At 38.8% G+C, this 16570-nt stretch overlaps 1 protein-coding gene across 1 annotated transcript in view; it reads left to right on the plus strand.

Moving 5' to 3' along the window:
- The window catches only part of EPS8 (epidermal growth factor receptor pathway substrate 8), a 142828-nt gene that overhangs the window by 106609 nt on the left and 19649 nt on the right, over nt 1–16570 (plus strand). The window contains exons 11-16 of the mRNA XM_009332850.1: nt 998–1124; nt 1484–1572; nt 5138–5212; nt 5818–5966; nt 8693–8876; nt 12771–12904. Of these exons, the coding sequence (XP_009331125.1) occupies nt 998–1124; nt 1484–1572; nt 5138–5212; nt 5818–5966; nt 8693–8876; nt 12771–12904 (758 nt within the window). The remainder of the gene's footprint in view (nt 1–997; nt 1125–1483; nt 1573–5137; nt 5213–5817; nt 5967–8692; nt 8877–12770; nt 12905–16570) is intronic.

Here is a 16570-nt window from a genome sequence, read left to right on the forward strand (position 1 = left end):
TGGGAAGGCTTTTTCCACATGGGAAATTCAGTTCTGGAGGAAAGCTTTCCAGGAAGCCTATGTTTGTGTGGTAGACCTAAAAATGAGTAGGCGATAGTTCTTTTTCTTATTTTTTTCTTTTAAAAAAAAAAAAAGAAAAAATAAAGTACTGAATGTTGATACAAAGTTTTCTGCTGTGAAGAGCTAGAAATATAAATACTAATTTTATGTGGTAGGCCAAATTCAGCAAACTATGTAAGGATAAACTTAAATTCCATTAATTTAGTGCGACTTAAGATATGTGCAATATCTGGAATATGAACACGTGGTCATTTCTGACATTGCCTATAAGCAACGACATTGGGCAGGTCTTATGATGTATGCGATATCATATGTGCGATATATGCATATATGTGATATATTGCCCCATTTGTCAGTTCTAACTTTCTACTTTTCTACTCTGATGTTGCCCTCAGCAACATCCGAGGGTCTTGAAGAAAACATGTTGGGGCCTGCTGAATTGGTGTATACATGTTTTCCCCAGGGGCTCCTTCATTCTTCTCCACTTGCTCTTCGAAAACAGTTCTTCAAAGAGTACTTCTTCTATAAAACTGCATTCTGACATTCAACAAACAGCTTAATACTTTGTACTAAAGGAGATTATGAAGTTACACTGTTTAGGAAAATGCTGTCCTACACAAATAATTAGAATTTTTTCATGTGTTGTGAGAGAAAATGTAATGTGTGAACGAACTGTGTAATTCCAATCTGAATTTAATAATCTTGATGCTTATATTTTAAAAAACTTCCAGTGGCCCTAAGTTTTTAAAGATCTAAGATTTAAAATACTTTACAGGTTTGTAAAGCTAAGAATATAATGAATCTAAATAAGCAGTGTTCTAACATGGACTTTGTTCCGAGGAAGCTGTTGGTGTCTGAGAGTGTAGTAATTTTGACTTCTGGAGTATTTCTGCTATAAGTTCTGTAGAGAAACTGTTACTTTTCTTTTCTCCCATAGCAAATTCTGAACCATATTTTGGATGACATTGAGCATTTTGTTACCAAACTTCAAAAAGCTGCTGAAGCATTTGCTGAACTTTCGAAGAGGAAGAAAACTAAGAAAAGTAAAAAGAAAGGGCCTGGAGGTAGGAGTTCTTACTGCACACAATTCTGTTTCTCTAAGGATCGTTGAAGTAGCTAGCAAATGTGTCTCTTTGTCTTGTTTTTTTCACGAATGTAGTAATTTTCTTTCACTTTGAGCACAAAAGATCCTACGCAGTATAGTCTTAGAGGGAAACCTATGAAAATTATTTGCTTGAAGTCAGTGAGGAGTGAGTAATTAGAGATATGACTGCAGAATGTGCTCACTGTTGTGGTTCTATATTTACAAAATTCTGTAAGTTGGTAAATTTATTATGTATTTATATGTTTACTATACCTGTAATATTTATAGAAATTATATAACATATAAATGGATATATAAAAATCTCATTTTGTTCACCAGAGGGAGTTCTTACTCTCCGTGCAAAACCACCACCTCCAGATGAATTTGTTGACTGCTTCCAAAAATTCAAGCATGGCTTCAATCTTCTGGTAAGTGATGGCTTAGTGGATATGGTGGTGTGAGGCATGCAGTAACAATGTTTTCCTGGGATAGCTGATGTTAAGTATAACACAATCTTTGTTTTCCCCGTCACTACAAATAATTTGGGTGTCAGTTTTGCTGCATTGGTTTTCCTATGTCTTATTTCACTAGTATGAAGTGAAGAACTAAAATTCTGGGGAAAGAAGAAGAGGAGAAGGAAGAATCAGTTACATGACAGATTTGCTTTGTAGTTATTTTTAAGTTGAGTTTTCTGCTATTCCAGAGGGTGTGCATGCTTTATTGTTGACTCCCCTGAGGGAGCTGCAGAAGGTTATCTTGTCTTTGGGAATGTATTAATCAAGTCTTCTGCCTTCTGTCTAACTTTCCTGGTGCCTTGTTCATGTAGAGAAACCTTGTGGGTCTTAAATGCCCTACTGCTGCCAGCTGTGCAGAAGTGATCATGCCATCCAGGGAATTGTGAGCCTGGGTCTGCATTGTCTTGGTCTCCACTGCTCTTTCAGAAGGAGCAAACCCACAAGTATCCTCTTCAAGAATGCCGATACACCTGGAAATGTAATCTTGTTTGGTCCTTGGCTGACACACAGGAAGATAGGTCAGCTGATTCTTGACTGTTCTTGGGCGTTCACGTTTTCCTTTTCCATCCAAGGTTGAACGGAGACAAGAGCAGAGCTGGCCACCTCTGGCCTAGGTTGGCCTTTGAACCAGCTTTGGGATGCTCCTCCTCAAGGTCTCTACACAGTGACTAGATGAGCATATTTATTTTTCAGCATTGTTGTGTTTCTTCTTTTCCTGGTTCTTTAAAGCCTTTTACTTGGGAAATTTGAGTTTAAATTGTAAAAGAATTTCTAGGAATGTCTGTTGGGATCACAGTTCTGTTGCATGCTTGCCAGCATCACCAGCTGTGGCCTTAATTTGGTTTTATTCAGCTATGCCCATCAGACTCTCTGTGCTTGTTGCCATCATTACAGAGGACCTTTTTGTCCTCAGAATGCTTCAGCCGACAAATTGCTGTCGCTTTATAGGCTCTCAACAAGAGGCGATGCTAATTCAAGAGCCTTCTCCTGGCATCTCCTCTTCTGCAAGTGCTATTAAAGGAAGGCAGCAAGTGGGACACCTTCGAAGTATTTACTTTCAGATACTGACTGTCCCTTCCAATTGCTGGGGAAGCTATGCCAACGGGGAAAATTGTTCTTGCATTCACTGAGTCCAATCAGCTTTTTCTTCCTCTTGGGGAACGAATTCTGATTGAAGGGCTGTAGGAGATATTTAGAAATGTTAAGAATATGTATTTTTTTAAAACCCTATATTGAATGCTGTGATTCTGACCTTAAAGGATTGCTGGTTTTGGGAGGATGGATGTCTTAGAACATGCTGATCCTTCTCAGTAATAGTGTTTGTAATGTTCTTTTTTATCCATTCTTACTTCTTACTGCATTCTGCATTTAAATTAGTTTTTCACCCAAGAACAATGCATGCATCTTTAAATCTTTATCTTCTGTGCAGAAGAAGCAGTTCTAGTTTTGGTGCCCAGCAGCATCTAGGACCTGGTTTCTAATGTTGCTCTTGAAGAGCAGTGCTGTAACAGTGCTTTACTTCAGCATTGTTGCAGGAGCCACAAAAGCCTGAAATTTTACTTCTTGGTGCTTTATGTCAGACATGGAGAAGTGTATAAAACGAAGAATGTAGTTTAAAAATAAAAGGAGTAGCTAGAAGAATAAAGTCTTTGCCAGTAGAATAGAAAGTGTTTTAAAACACCATGCTGGAAGCTCCTAGGAAATGCCTACCATCTGTCAGAAAAAACTTCAGAAAGACCAAAAGAAAGTTGTTATGACTGCAGAACAATGTATAGGAAGTTATTAGAAGTAAAAACATATCCTCTGCCTTTCTTCACTTGGAGGCATGCTCTGGAAGGCTAGATGTAAAAGTAGAATGAGGCTAGCCAAAAGCAGTTTGAGGAACAGATGGCAAGATGCAATAAAAACTGCTGTAACTTCTTAAAACTTATTTTGGCATGCTTCTTACTTCTGGAGCCTGCAGGGCCAAGAGGTGATCAGTAAATAAAAGAAATCCTCCAAGAAGCTGTATCAGAGAAAGTATATGATCTTTTTTTATGCATATATTTACTTGGAAAAGCTTGATAGTGGACAATATGTTCATGAAAACCATTTTTATGGGGGGCACAAGAGATTATCTGTTTCAGACTGAAGAACTGGTAATGGGTTAAATAACAGCAAATCAAAATGGCAAGTTACAGGCAGATGAATGGAAGCCCTGTTTGAATGGCCACTGTTCATCCATCTATTCCAAAAACTAAGTCAGCAGACCACGCAGTATGGTGTGTAATCTCTCTCAAACTGCCTTTCTTCCGGAGGAAGAGAAGTGGTTAAGGTAATGCTGATAATCTTTAAAGTCATTCCAAGGATCTGAGGGACTACGACAACCAGGTACCCCCGAGGTACCCGCACATGGGATGCAGTTTGTAGGCAGGTATATTAAATCGAGAAAGAAGCAAACATACATCTTGCAAAACAAAATAATGTCTACAAATCCATCAGTTCTTTGATTTTGTTTCTTTGGATTTCCAAAACACATCCAGCAGGGTTGCACACCCTGAAGTTCTTAAAGAAATTGAGCTACTGTGAGGTTGAATGTAGCTTCTTAGATTTTTGTTTGGTGAAATAGAAAACAAATTATAGGACTAAAATGCCAGTTCTCAAAGTGCACTAAATTCAGCAGTGAAGTCCCACACATCCCTCTGCAGAGGGCTTTGCTGTCCAACATATTTGCAGGTGTTCTGGCAAATGGGGAGTGTAGAGTCTACAAATGTAGAAATATCTCATGATAGCAGATAAAGTGACAGATGAAATTCAGTATTGGTAGATACGATAGAGCACGGACAGGTGGGGAAAAGTCTCATGTATAAAACAAATCAGAACAAAATGTTGATGTAACACGGATTCCTGTGAGAACATCATCTGTGTTCAATGGTGATCAACCAAGCAAATGTTAAGAACCATTAGGAAAAAAAAAAGAAAATTAACAAATAAAGGGCATCAATATGCCATTATGTTCCCTGGCCTTATTTTGTTCCCAGTGTAGCAAAATTGAAGAAAGTACAGGGAGGACAAGAATGCTCAAAGGAATTACTTTAGCTTGGAAAAGACCAAACAGAGGAAGAATGCAATAAATCTGTAAATGGTTATAAGCATCACTGGAAAAAGCGAGTAGAAAAGGATTACTCAGTTCTCATTTGGAAAAGAACTACAGAATACTAATGAAACTAAGAGGCGGCAAATTTCCAAAGGAGATGCTTCTTTACAAAGCATATACTTCAGTTGTGGAACTTCTTATTTTGCACAATAGGTGCTAAAGATATACATGGATTCAAAAGCAATTGGATGAATGAGCACTTGCATTTAGCGGATGTTGCAGACAAAACACTGGGCTTAGGCGGACCTGTGGCCTGACCAGGGACGGCCATTCTTATGTGAAGTATTTGCTGTCATAAAAGTTAACCGTTTCTTAAAATGTATCATTTTCCCATTCCTTCAGGCCAAATTAAAGTTCCATATCCAGAATCCTAGTGCAGCTGAACTGGTTCATTTTCTCTTTACCCCACTACATATGGTAAGGTTTTATAATTTTCTCAGTGTTTTCCTTCAGAAATCTTGTATTTATATGCTCTGTAACCTTTTCAAGGCTAACAAGATTGAAATATTGTGTCCCTGGACAATAACTAAGGAGAAATGTGTGTATCTCAGGATGAGGTTCTCTTTAGAAAATAGTTTATATCCTTTTCTGCGTATATTCCCATCTATTAAATATATTTATTTAAATCATCTTTAACTGTGTGTTACACTTTGCCATTACAATTTTTAATTAGCAATAAAAAATTGAGAAAATTTACATAACGCAGGAGGAGAGTTGAAAGCATAGCCATATGTCTATTTAATGGAAGTATGTATGGTTCTGATCAGGAGAGCAAAAATAATATTGCCAAAACCGGGTCTAAATATAAAATGGTTGGTGACCAGAAAAGCAGTTCTTCTGCAATAAATGGTTTAGTTAATCTGTAGGACATTAAGACACATTGTTAGCCTCTCAGAGTTTTAGGGGGGGCGGTTTGTGAGTAATAAATGTTTCCTAGCAGCACTGTAGATAACTTATATTCACAGTAACTTCCTTACTGACAATGTGGATGTTCTTTGTATTATTTTAATACTTGGATTTAGGTGGTACAGACAACAGGAGGTCCAGAGCTTGCTGGTACAGTACTCAGCCCCCTCTTAACAAAAGATACTGTAGACTTCCTGCGATATACTGTCACCAATGAGGAAGGACAGTTATGGATGTCATTGGGTGACACATGGACCAAAGCCAGGTGAGAAAAAGCGTTTGCATATTTTAGAGATGATCTCTAAACTCAAGTTTATTGACATAATCTTAACCAGGTTATCCACTCCCCAATAAACTCAATATTCATTTGGTAGGCTTTGGACTCTTCAGAACTGTTCTTTGAAGTTTTTGGAAAGGAACTTTTCAGCCTCGGTGGGATTTGGGAGTGGTTTGATTTTAGGGGTCTCAAGGAGGGAGAAAATGCGGACAGAAATTTTTGGTTTGTCCACGGTATCAAGAACCTCTTAACATAACCTCTTCCAGTTATTTTTTCTGAACTGTCCCTTGCATGTTTCCAGTTGTTTTTCACTATTATTTTTCCAAACCAGCTATCTGGACTTTGTTAAAAATCAATTTGAAGAAGCTGCAATAAAAAATTAACAAATAACTGAAGAACAGGATATGGATTTCTATTTTCAATTTCCAATAATTATCAAAAGCTAAAAATTGACAATGTTTTTACTTCTTCAAAAGCATCATAGTGCTATAAAGAAAATGCTTATAATTTTAAAACAATGTTTATTGGCTGAACTATGTTACATGTGCATACCCTACACATTGCACTTAATGGATTCACTATTATGGTTAGGCTTAGCTAAAAATTAACTGGTTTATGCATTTGTTGTTTTTGAGGTAAGTATATGGTTTGAAATTACTTAGGTAAATGTTTTTCACCATTATTTTTCCAAACCAGCTATCTGGACTTTGTTAAAAATCAATTTGAAGAAGCTGCAATAAAAAATGACAAAATACTGAAGAACAGGATATGGATTTCTATTTTCAATTTCCAATAATTATCAAAAGCTAAAAATTGACAATGTTTTTACTTCTTCAAAAGCATCATAGTGCTATAAAGAAAATGCTTATAATTTTAAAACAATGTTTATTGGCTGAACTATGTTACATGTGCATACCCTACACATTGCACTTAATGGATTCACTATTATGGTTAGGCTTAGCTAAAAATTAACTGGTTTATGCATTTGTTGTTTTTGAGGTAAGTATATGGTTTGAAATTACTTAGGTAAATAGAACATGCAAAAGAAAAAGCTTAAATTAGCAAAGTGTGTTTTAACTCTGTAATCTATGGTAGATAAGTACATTTGATGATGATGAAGTATGCAATCACCTGGGCTGGAAATGCATCGTGTATTTTGTGTTTATTCATCCTTGGTCTTAGATTTCAAATTGGAACATAAACATCTACCAAGTGGATTTCTTTAATTAATTGATTGATTAAAAAGTAGTTGAGTGTTTTGCTGATAAGGAAGGCTGCATGGAAAGTCCTGGCACATGGAGTGACAAACATCCTCAGAGTAGGGATAGTGATGTACGGGTCTTTCCCTTCCTTGAGCTCACTGCTGCAGGACCAGGAATGTCCAAATTCGTCCTTTGGGCCTGTCGTTCAGCCTGCTACTACAAAATGAGCTGGAAGCAGGAATTGCAGCTCCTTGCGATTGCCAGAGAGCTTACGCCAGCAAAGCACCATCCGCTTGCCTTTTCCTGCTTCAAGCTCTGCTGGCTTCATAGCAGCTTGTGGTGGGACTGGCAGTGGAAATTGCCTCATAGCGTTGGAGCCCCATGCAGGGAAAATGGATCACTGGATAAAATAATGGGCTTCTTGTCTTGGGAACTACCATCATCATTCGTTTAGTCCATCCTGAAAAAACTTTAATGGAAAGAGAAGTAGCTCATGCTGGGCAGTGAAGAATGAAGCACTTAGAATATAGTTGGTTGACCTGTGCGGATTAGAAATGATGGTCTGATTGATCTCGGTATACAGAGGTGTCGTACAAGAGGTACACTGTGGTGTGGTGTAGCAGGAGAGGTGAATGATGAAACTCAAGGGTTACTGACCTAGCTCAGGCCTGCTAATGGGCTAGTAATTGCTGACTGCTCCTGCAACTTGTGTGACTGGTAGCATTTGTCCCTTAATTTTGAGCTGTGTCAACAATGACACTGTTAAAGATTGTAGTGTACATTCCCGTTTCTGCTTCCACTGTGAACATACAGTATTTTATATTGTGGGACATGTATTGTGTGTTATGTATAGTGCAAAGGCAGAGCATGAAAGCGCTTATTTAGGTATTTTGTATTACAATAGGGAATACTAATGGAGCTCTGAAAAGTAATACAGTATTTTTAAAAGATCAATCTGGACTATAAAACAGCAAATGTGATGATAATTCTTGTCTTGGAGCACGTAGAGGTGGTTTTTTTGTCAGTAAAAGCTATTGTTTAACTTCTTTTAGGTGTAGCTAGGCCCCCTCAGCTTCCATGCTTCACACCTGCTTTCAGACTTTCTTATAAAGCAGGCTGTTTCTTAGGAGTCTTTTGTCTGGTGCTTTAACACAAATAGAGCATTGCAATATTTTTCCCCATCTAATAGTTAAAACAAATCCTAGATTTGTTTGTGATTGATTCTTCTATTACTCATCTTTTGCTACAAGACAGAAATTTGTTGTGTTTTACCACTGACGAGTCCTTACGGCAGGAGCAGTTTCTTTCTGCAGGGCACAGCAGGGAGCATAGTTGTGGTCAATAAATGTTTTCTGCCAATTTTCTGTGTTCTAGCACAATTCTGCCTGTACGGTAATCCCAGCCTCTCCTCTCTACTAATATAGATTTTAAAGCGTTTCAGTTTTTAGGAAACCTATTAAACCGATATTTGTGTGGCCCTTGATACAGATCTCTAATTTACTTTTCATACAGAGCGGATTGGCCCAAAGACCAGTTTATTCCACCTTATGTCCCCCGTTTCCGAAATGGCTGGGAGCCTCCATTGCTGAACTTCATGGGAGCTCCGAAGGAGCAAGAACTCAATCATTTGGCTGAGTCCGTGGCAAACGTTGCAGAGCAACAGCGGAAGCAAGAAATGAAAAGACTGTCAGCTGAGGTAGGTTACCTGCGACAGCGTTTGGTAAATTAGCTGAAGGCAACACCAACCGCTTCCTTCATAAAGAAAATATTCTGTGACATGGCTGGAGTAACCATGCTCTGATGTCTGCTACATCAGTGCAAGCTCATTGTACTTATATTAAAGTTATACGAAACCAAGTACCTGTTCAGCCACCAAAAATGTCATTAGGAAAAATATAAGGCTTTTGCCACTGCTCTCCTTGAACTTGGTGCACCTTCCTGCCTCAGTTGGGAAGACAATCCAAGCCCCTACGGTTCAGTTTGATTCTTGACCTGTGCTTTCAGATCCCATTGATTTTGATCATATATACTTCAGGTAGAATTTGAACCGAACTCAAACGTGCATCCATGCACAGGCACACAGACAAAAAGAAAAAAACCACCCCTTTTTAGGGAATTTTGGATTTAAGCTGCTTCACAAATGTAGAATTTAGTATTTCTTTCTTTAATTTCTTGATACTCTCACTGTATTGCAAGAAAGTATTTAGAGGTGCTGTCACAGTAATGCCATGTCAGGTAATTTAGGCCTACTTCTGAAAAACAGCTGCCAATTAGAAGAATTATTGCACAGGGATATTTTCCCATCCTTTTCTCCCAAGAAATGTGATTAATATAGCAAAAAACGGGTTATTCTGTTTAGAGAATGGAAACATGCACCAATCTAAAGCCTTCAGAGAAACCAGAATGTGTTTTCTGACTAACTTTGTTGAGAAACAAAGGAGCTGACTATAAAGATTCTACCTCCTACTCTTTTTCAGTAGAGTTGGCCAGAAAATGTACTTCAGTTCATGTGAAAATTTTAAGTATAAAAGTGGATTTTGTTGCTTTTTAATTCAGAAAAAAAGCTATTGCCTTTTTAAATGTTTAAAAGTTTTAGTTTGGGAAGCTTTTTGTTGTTGGGAGGACATACGCTTTAATTTAAAATTTTGATTTATTTTTCTATGCTAGCTTTAGTTTCAATAAAGTGTTAGCTAGTCCAAGATCCCCTGTTACCAGCTGTGATATGGAAGTGCACCTAAGAATTTTCTAGGTTCAGTCCATAGTTTTTCCTGTCTTCCTTGAGCAATCTACACCAGTACTATGTTTGGAGTATATCTTAACGTGATGATACTGGATTTTATCTTAATTTTATAATATATATAAAATATTTTTTTTATCTGTTAGTGAAAAAATGCACATATGGAAGAAGACTCAAGGGAGGGATTATTGGCTGGTGTGGGACAGTGTTCTCTTGCAGAGCAATTCTCTTATTGGAGACAACAAAGCTTCCCCAGCAAAAGTTTATCAAAACTGCCCATGGAAAGCTCGTCACAATAAAACTTTATTTTCATGAAAATCTGTTAGTCAAAAAAAAAAAAAAAGTCTACTCAGCTATAGAGACAAGCAAATCGGGTAAAAGGTCTGCCAAGCAAAGGAGGATAACATGGTACATATTTGATTACTCAAAACGCTCTTCGGCTTTATGCCAAAAAAGATATACAAGAATAAATGTACCAAAAACTAAGTTATTGCCAGTGATTCACTTTGAGCAAAAAAGCATTTAGTAAAATTAATGGGCACAATAATGTGATAGGTAGCTGTTGCCATTGCTGTCACCCCCTTACCTAGTCAGCTCCCAAAAAAGTCTCATGAAACATTGCCTCAGTGTTTCACTGCTGCTCTACATTTCCATGCAGGTTTTTTTTTTTTACATTGTGCTCCTAAATTTAAAAAAAAAACAGAAAAAGCAAAATAGTATTGAAAAAAGAACATTAATTTTTTGTTCTGATGATTGTGAGAATTTAATTTGTTATTTTTATATATATATAGTAAGTTAAAACAATTTTTGTTTTTTGGGGGAATACATTGAGGGATTTTGGTTGCTTGTGTTTCAGGGAGTTCATTTCATTCTTTTTGGTGTCAGTAACGTTGGTTGGATTGGTAGCTGCTTGTGCCAGCTTAGCCTCTTCATCTTAATCATCAAAAGACAAAAAAAAGTAAAAGAAATCCCAGCTCACTGAAGGCGTTAATGTGCCTGGCATCTGGGATGTCAGGCCTTGGTTTCACGACTGTTGCTGATTCCCGCGTGGTCTTGGGCAAGTCGTTTAGCCTCGGTACCCTGGCTCCCCGCACCAGTGCCTCCTCAGCACATCCCTAGGGGGAAGAGCACTGAGCTGCTTAATAGCTGTGAAATGCTGTAGGTGCTCAGCCGGAAAAAGCTGCGTGAGCGCAAAATGCTTTTTGTCTGCAGCAAAAGGGACCGCCCTGGAGTGGGTGATAGCGGAATAATTATCCTTTCATAATTCTGCCATAAGAGCTTGTTTAACAAAGGGTGCTGGAAAAAAAAAAAGAGAATGTAAGTGTTCGTCTCCTGCGGCTAATTGTCCTTGTGTCTCGGTGTGACACTGCTCTCCCGAGGGCCGAGGCTGCGTGTCGAGAGCTGTGCCGCGCTGGGAGTGGAGAGAGAGGGTGCATGCGGCTGCCCCGGCCGCCCTCCCTGCTGGGCAGGGACTGCTCTGGCACCTGGCAAAGTGCATGGGAGGTTCCCGCTCATGAGAACCCTTTTTGTCTTTCCATCCCTGAATCTTGAGATGTAGCCACACACAGAGCTCCCACCGGAGGGGTTTCAAGGTGGAGTCAGTTCAGCGATGAGGACTTCAAACAGCAGTGAAACAACAGGGAACTGGTGATAGAGAGTCCAGTGAGGCTAAGGTGATGCAAATAATTTGTGTGTGAAGTAAAATGAGTTCCTGCTTCCTTGGGTGTCTTTTGATGTAAGGTATACGCTCGGTGACACTTGAGATTTTTTTCAAAGAGGTCTCAATAATATAGTTTTAAAGAATATTCTATGTGTATGGGGGTTTTTGTGTGGTTCTAATTTCTTTTCATGAACCCTCAGCCCTGTAGGCAAGTGTCTCTCTTGGAGGCAGAAGTTAGGTGAGTGGCTTTTCTGTAACTGCACAGACACTAAAAAAAAAAAAAAAAAAACCCACCAAAAACCCCAACAAACCAGGCTTAGAGATTTGGCAATTTCTGATGAATCTCAGCTGTTCTAACTTGTGCAACTGGATGGTGGTATAATGAAAATATCTAGAATGAGCAATTTCAATATCATCATCTCTAGAAATGAACTGCTTAGCTTGGTTTTGGTTTGGGGAATGGTGGTTAAAATAATTCTTACTTAGCAGCAGAGTATCATTGCTGGATTTAAGGTGGCTTTTTTTAAAGGACTGCTGTTTAAAAAGAATTTCCTAAAGCCTTGAATATTCTTATATTTGTGCTTGTGATAAATTGTGATTATTTTCCTTAATTAAAATTGTTAATTGTACCAATTATCACATTCCTTTTTGCATTTCTTCTTTGACTATAGTCATGTTCAGTGAGAGGGTGACATAAATGAGCCACTCGATATTATGATCCTGCAACAGAGTGATAATTTTACTTGGGAGGTTTTATTTCTTATACAGACTTACTGTTAGCTAGCTAGAGGTTTCTGGCTTTAAGTGTGCAACTAGAACAAAAGCTCAAAGCGGTTTCTCAGTGCAGTTTGTTTTAAAGCCATTCAGCCATTGTTCGTAAGTTGTGTTGCTGTAGTGATATCTGAGAGATGACATGGACCTTGCCCCAAAGAACTTTTCTTCTAAAGAATATCCACTGCAATATTAATGCAGTGGGATGACTTAGGATAGAAAGTCTTTTATTCTTATCCTTTTGATCTCCCTGTTTATGTATTTGAAACGCAGAAGTTATTAACTTTTCATAGCAGAACCGTGAGCACCTGAGGACGCGTGAACGCTGACGGGGACCCTAGGGGTGCTGCATTAAGTGAACTAGGCGGTGCTGCTGCTGACGCTAATCCACTTTGTGGCTTTGTTTCTTTTTTGTCTTCCAGCCTCCCAGTGTTCCCGACTACCCTCCGTCCGATGGGTATGCATTCAGTAACACAGTTTACAAAAGAGGGCCTCTGCTGGACCAGGGGGCAGCTGTTGCTGCCTTTAAGCAAACTGTTAGCCGACATGTAGATAGGTAACACTGAATCAACGGCGTACGTGGTGCTGTGGATAACTGTCCCGACTTATTGCTATTTGGGGTGGCGGTGTCTGTAATTACCTCTGGTTGTGTCTGGAGCAGATCATTATTTCTATGAGGAAGCGATTCTGGTTAGCAGTGGGTATTCTGCTTTTGCTTCTCTAAGGCACATCATTAAGACTCCTCTAGTGTAATTTTTATGAAACTACCCTGTTTATGTATGCTGTTAAATCCATGCTTTTTTTCAAAAATGATATAGTGGAATTCCAACCTGATTGAGAACACAGAATCCTCCTGTTTGGGTTCAAATTTTATTTCTGTTTTGTTTCATGTTTTTAAATATACTCTTTGCTCTTTTCAGAACTACAAAGAATGACAAGTCTGCTCTGAGATTCATCTGTCCTTGTTTCCAATGATTGTTTGATTTGTTTAGCTGCTCACTTAGTGCTCCGTAGTCTCCTGCTTTTTGTTTTCTGGGCTGGTGCATAAATATCCACTTTCAGAATAGTAACTCCTCATTTCTTCCATTCTCTTTCAAATGTGACAAAAAAATGCTCTGAAATGTTTGCATAGCAACCAGTGTCTTTTTCCACATCCTCTTTCATCCGCTTCATTTTAGCCTAAATCCAAATAGCTTGACAAGATCAAATGCAGTGATCCTTGGAGTCTCGGCCTTGTCTGTGGGGAGAATTTATACCAGTACAAATTGTGGAGGTAAATTGGTAAAGCGGTGTTGAAATTGCTCCCCCATGCCAAACCATAGTCCGTATACACCATATGAAGAGTATTTTAGCTTATGTGCCATAGAAGGTGTTTAAGTTTTTGGGATCAGGTTGCTGGTTAAAACAACATTAATATAACTCTTTTGATGAAAACCTTTGCATAACCCCTGGTTTTGAGCTATGTGCTAAAAGATCCTGTTAATCTGCATGCAAACATATTCCCACGTGGTGTGCGGAGTGAAGACTCGATTCTTTTCCTGAACTTTGGATTTATTCTTCGTAACAACAACAGCAGTAGTAGTCATCTCTAATCTTTTTCTCAAACTTGGTTACTTTCTGGGTTCTTGTCTCAGGACCAGTCAGCTTGAAATCTAGATGATCTGTACTCTAAATTCCTTTCTCTCTTATCTGTAACGTGATAAGACCTGTTTTGTCCTTTCAGAGTAAGAGTATTCCGTGAAAATGTTGTTGTTGCCTCCATTTCAGGTTTAGAGAATGGGGCTTATTGCATTGAACTATTGATGATATCAGTGTATCTGGCTGCAACTGAGAGAGTCATCCAAGCCTCCTTTGTGGCGGGTAAAGAGAAATGGGTGTTTCTAAGAAGCAGTTCATGTAAGGTGAAATTAGTCTCTTGAAAGATATGAAATGGGACATGCTGTAGCGGTGCCCGTCTCTCACCACTGATTGCAGGAGGGAGTCTAGATGGCTGGTACTGATTCAGCCGTCCACAGTGTGCCTCTATCTCCCAGTCTGTTCAACACGACACAAACTTCCATTTGTTAATTGGCTCTTGAGACATCTAATACATGCCTGGTAGGAGCTCATTATTGGGGGAAAGCTGTTAATATGTATTCCACCAAGTAACTTCCATTTAAAGATAAATTTTAAAGCATCTGTGAAGAAGCAGGTGGAGGAGCAGGTTTGGGGGAGGGAGTAAGAAATTCAAGCTGACCCTTTCAGCCATCGTTTGCTGGTCCTTGTTCAAAGCTGACATTCCTCATGAGCGGTCCGAAAGCAGTGACTGAGCCACCCACTACCTTCTGAGGGACAGGTAGGTTACACCTTGTCCAGGGAAATTTTAATCACAGGGAACTTCAGTGAGCCTTATTCCAACGTGCCAGGACCTCCAGTAAGGTGTGCTTTCCTTGGGTGACTTAGTAAGTGTCAGGATCTTAAACTTCCAGTGCGTTACTAGGTATATTGGGGACTCTCTCTGATGCTGAAAGAGTACTGAGGAGTTTTTCAGCAAGTTCTGTGGTGTTTCAAAGTGGTATGCTGTGTAGTTTGGTCTTGTGCTGTCATATGTGAAATAGCACCCTGGGAATCTGCAATCCGCTAGGCGCTCGTGCACAGGAGAGCAGAGGGCTGCAGTGACAGTGTATCTGACAGGCAATAAGAAAACACAGCGGAGGATGGATGGAGAGAAGCACTGAGAATATTTGTGCCCCAAGTAAACTGTTTTGCTCATTAAGCTGGGCTCGAGGAATTATGGTCTCTTGAGAAGCATACAGCCAATGCCTGGCCCATGTTCTGGGGATGTTGCTGTTGATTGCAACAGAGTGGAGTAAAACTGAAATGTAAGCATTTTTTAAAAATTCTTCCTGAGTAATGGTTTTTGATGGGATCAGGATAGTTAGGTGTGGACAGGGTAGGAAGACACAGTTAGTGAAATGAGTTTGGAAAGGCAGCCTAAAAGTAAAAGTACCTTCAGAAGGACGTTAGTCATATCCCTGAAATAGTAAGAAAGGACTTCAAAATTATATAAATTTTGACTCAGTGGTGGAAAAAATTGGGATTAGTCACATGTCGTTCAACCTCATAACAGCTATTCTTCAGGCTAGGGTTTGTCCCATGTTTTTCACTCTCTCCTTAAATTCTTTTAGCGTTTTGTCTTCCTTTCAAAATAATCTTTCAATCTAAATATGACTCTTCCGTTGTTCTGCTCTTCAAGTCAAGTGAGACAGTTCTCCACAGCCATGCAATAGCTAGGTAACTACTGGATTGCTCAGGCACACCTGGGACCCACAGCACCAACATCAGCAACCATCTGCATTCGTATCGCTGTGCTGTGATGTTGTCTGAAGCATTTCAAGCCATTGATTGTTTCATGTTTTCATTATCCCTTTTTTCCTTTTTTTTTTTTTTTAACTTTACTACCTGGTATGGATTTGGATTGTTGGGTATAATTTGCAATAAATGAATAATGTTACTGGTTTTTTTGGACCTGCTTTGAGGGGACTGGGGGGCTTCTCACTCTGAAGAGGTACATGTCAAAGAAACTAGCAGCTTGTTACCCAAAGGCAATCTGAACAGATCTTTCCTCAAAGAAACAGAAAGACTCAGAGTTATACTGTGTTATGCCTTGTTCTGCAATGAACCCTGTCTGTAACTGGCAAGAAGTTATTTTTCATTTTTAATTGTTATAGTAAGTTGAGGTTATTAGAGTTGATGGTATCTTATGGTCAAGATCTTATGGACCTACAGTAGGTGAGCATTTTTTAAATAGAGTTTAATTCCATTGGTGTTGATGGCAAAAATTTATTCATTTATTATTTGTTTGAAACTTAATTTATGATCAACAGTAGAAATAGTTTCATACAAAGCACAAGATATCAAGTATATACTAAGTGTAGTAATTTGTTTATCTGGCAAATGATCGTTTAACCAACTGTAGAAAAACAGACTAACTATAGTGTACATGTTTATCTTAATACAATGGCAGCTGCTAATCTTAGTTGTTATCATACATCTTGTAAGCAGTGAGCTGATAAAGATTAGCAGTTCTTCAGGTCCATGTAGCTCAACTGCTTCTTTCTTTTGTTTCTTTTTTCTTTTTTTGGAACTTAAATCAGTGTTTTATGAATAGGTAGTTCTACAGCAACATCACGTTATGATGGGGGTTTTTTGTTTAAATGTTTTGCAGGTTGTTGGAAGAGGG

This window comes from Pygoscelis adeliae, unplaced genomic scaffold, assembly GCF_000699105.1.
Source record: "Pygoscelis adeliae isolate BGI_AS28 unplaced genomic scaffold, ASM69910v1 Scaffold38, whole genome shotgun sequence".
In the NCBI taxonomy this organism is placed as follows: domain Eukaryota; kingdom Metazoa; phylum Chordata; class Aves; order Sphenisciformes; family Spheniscidae; genus Pygoscelis; species Pygoscelis adeliae.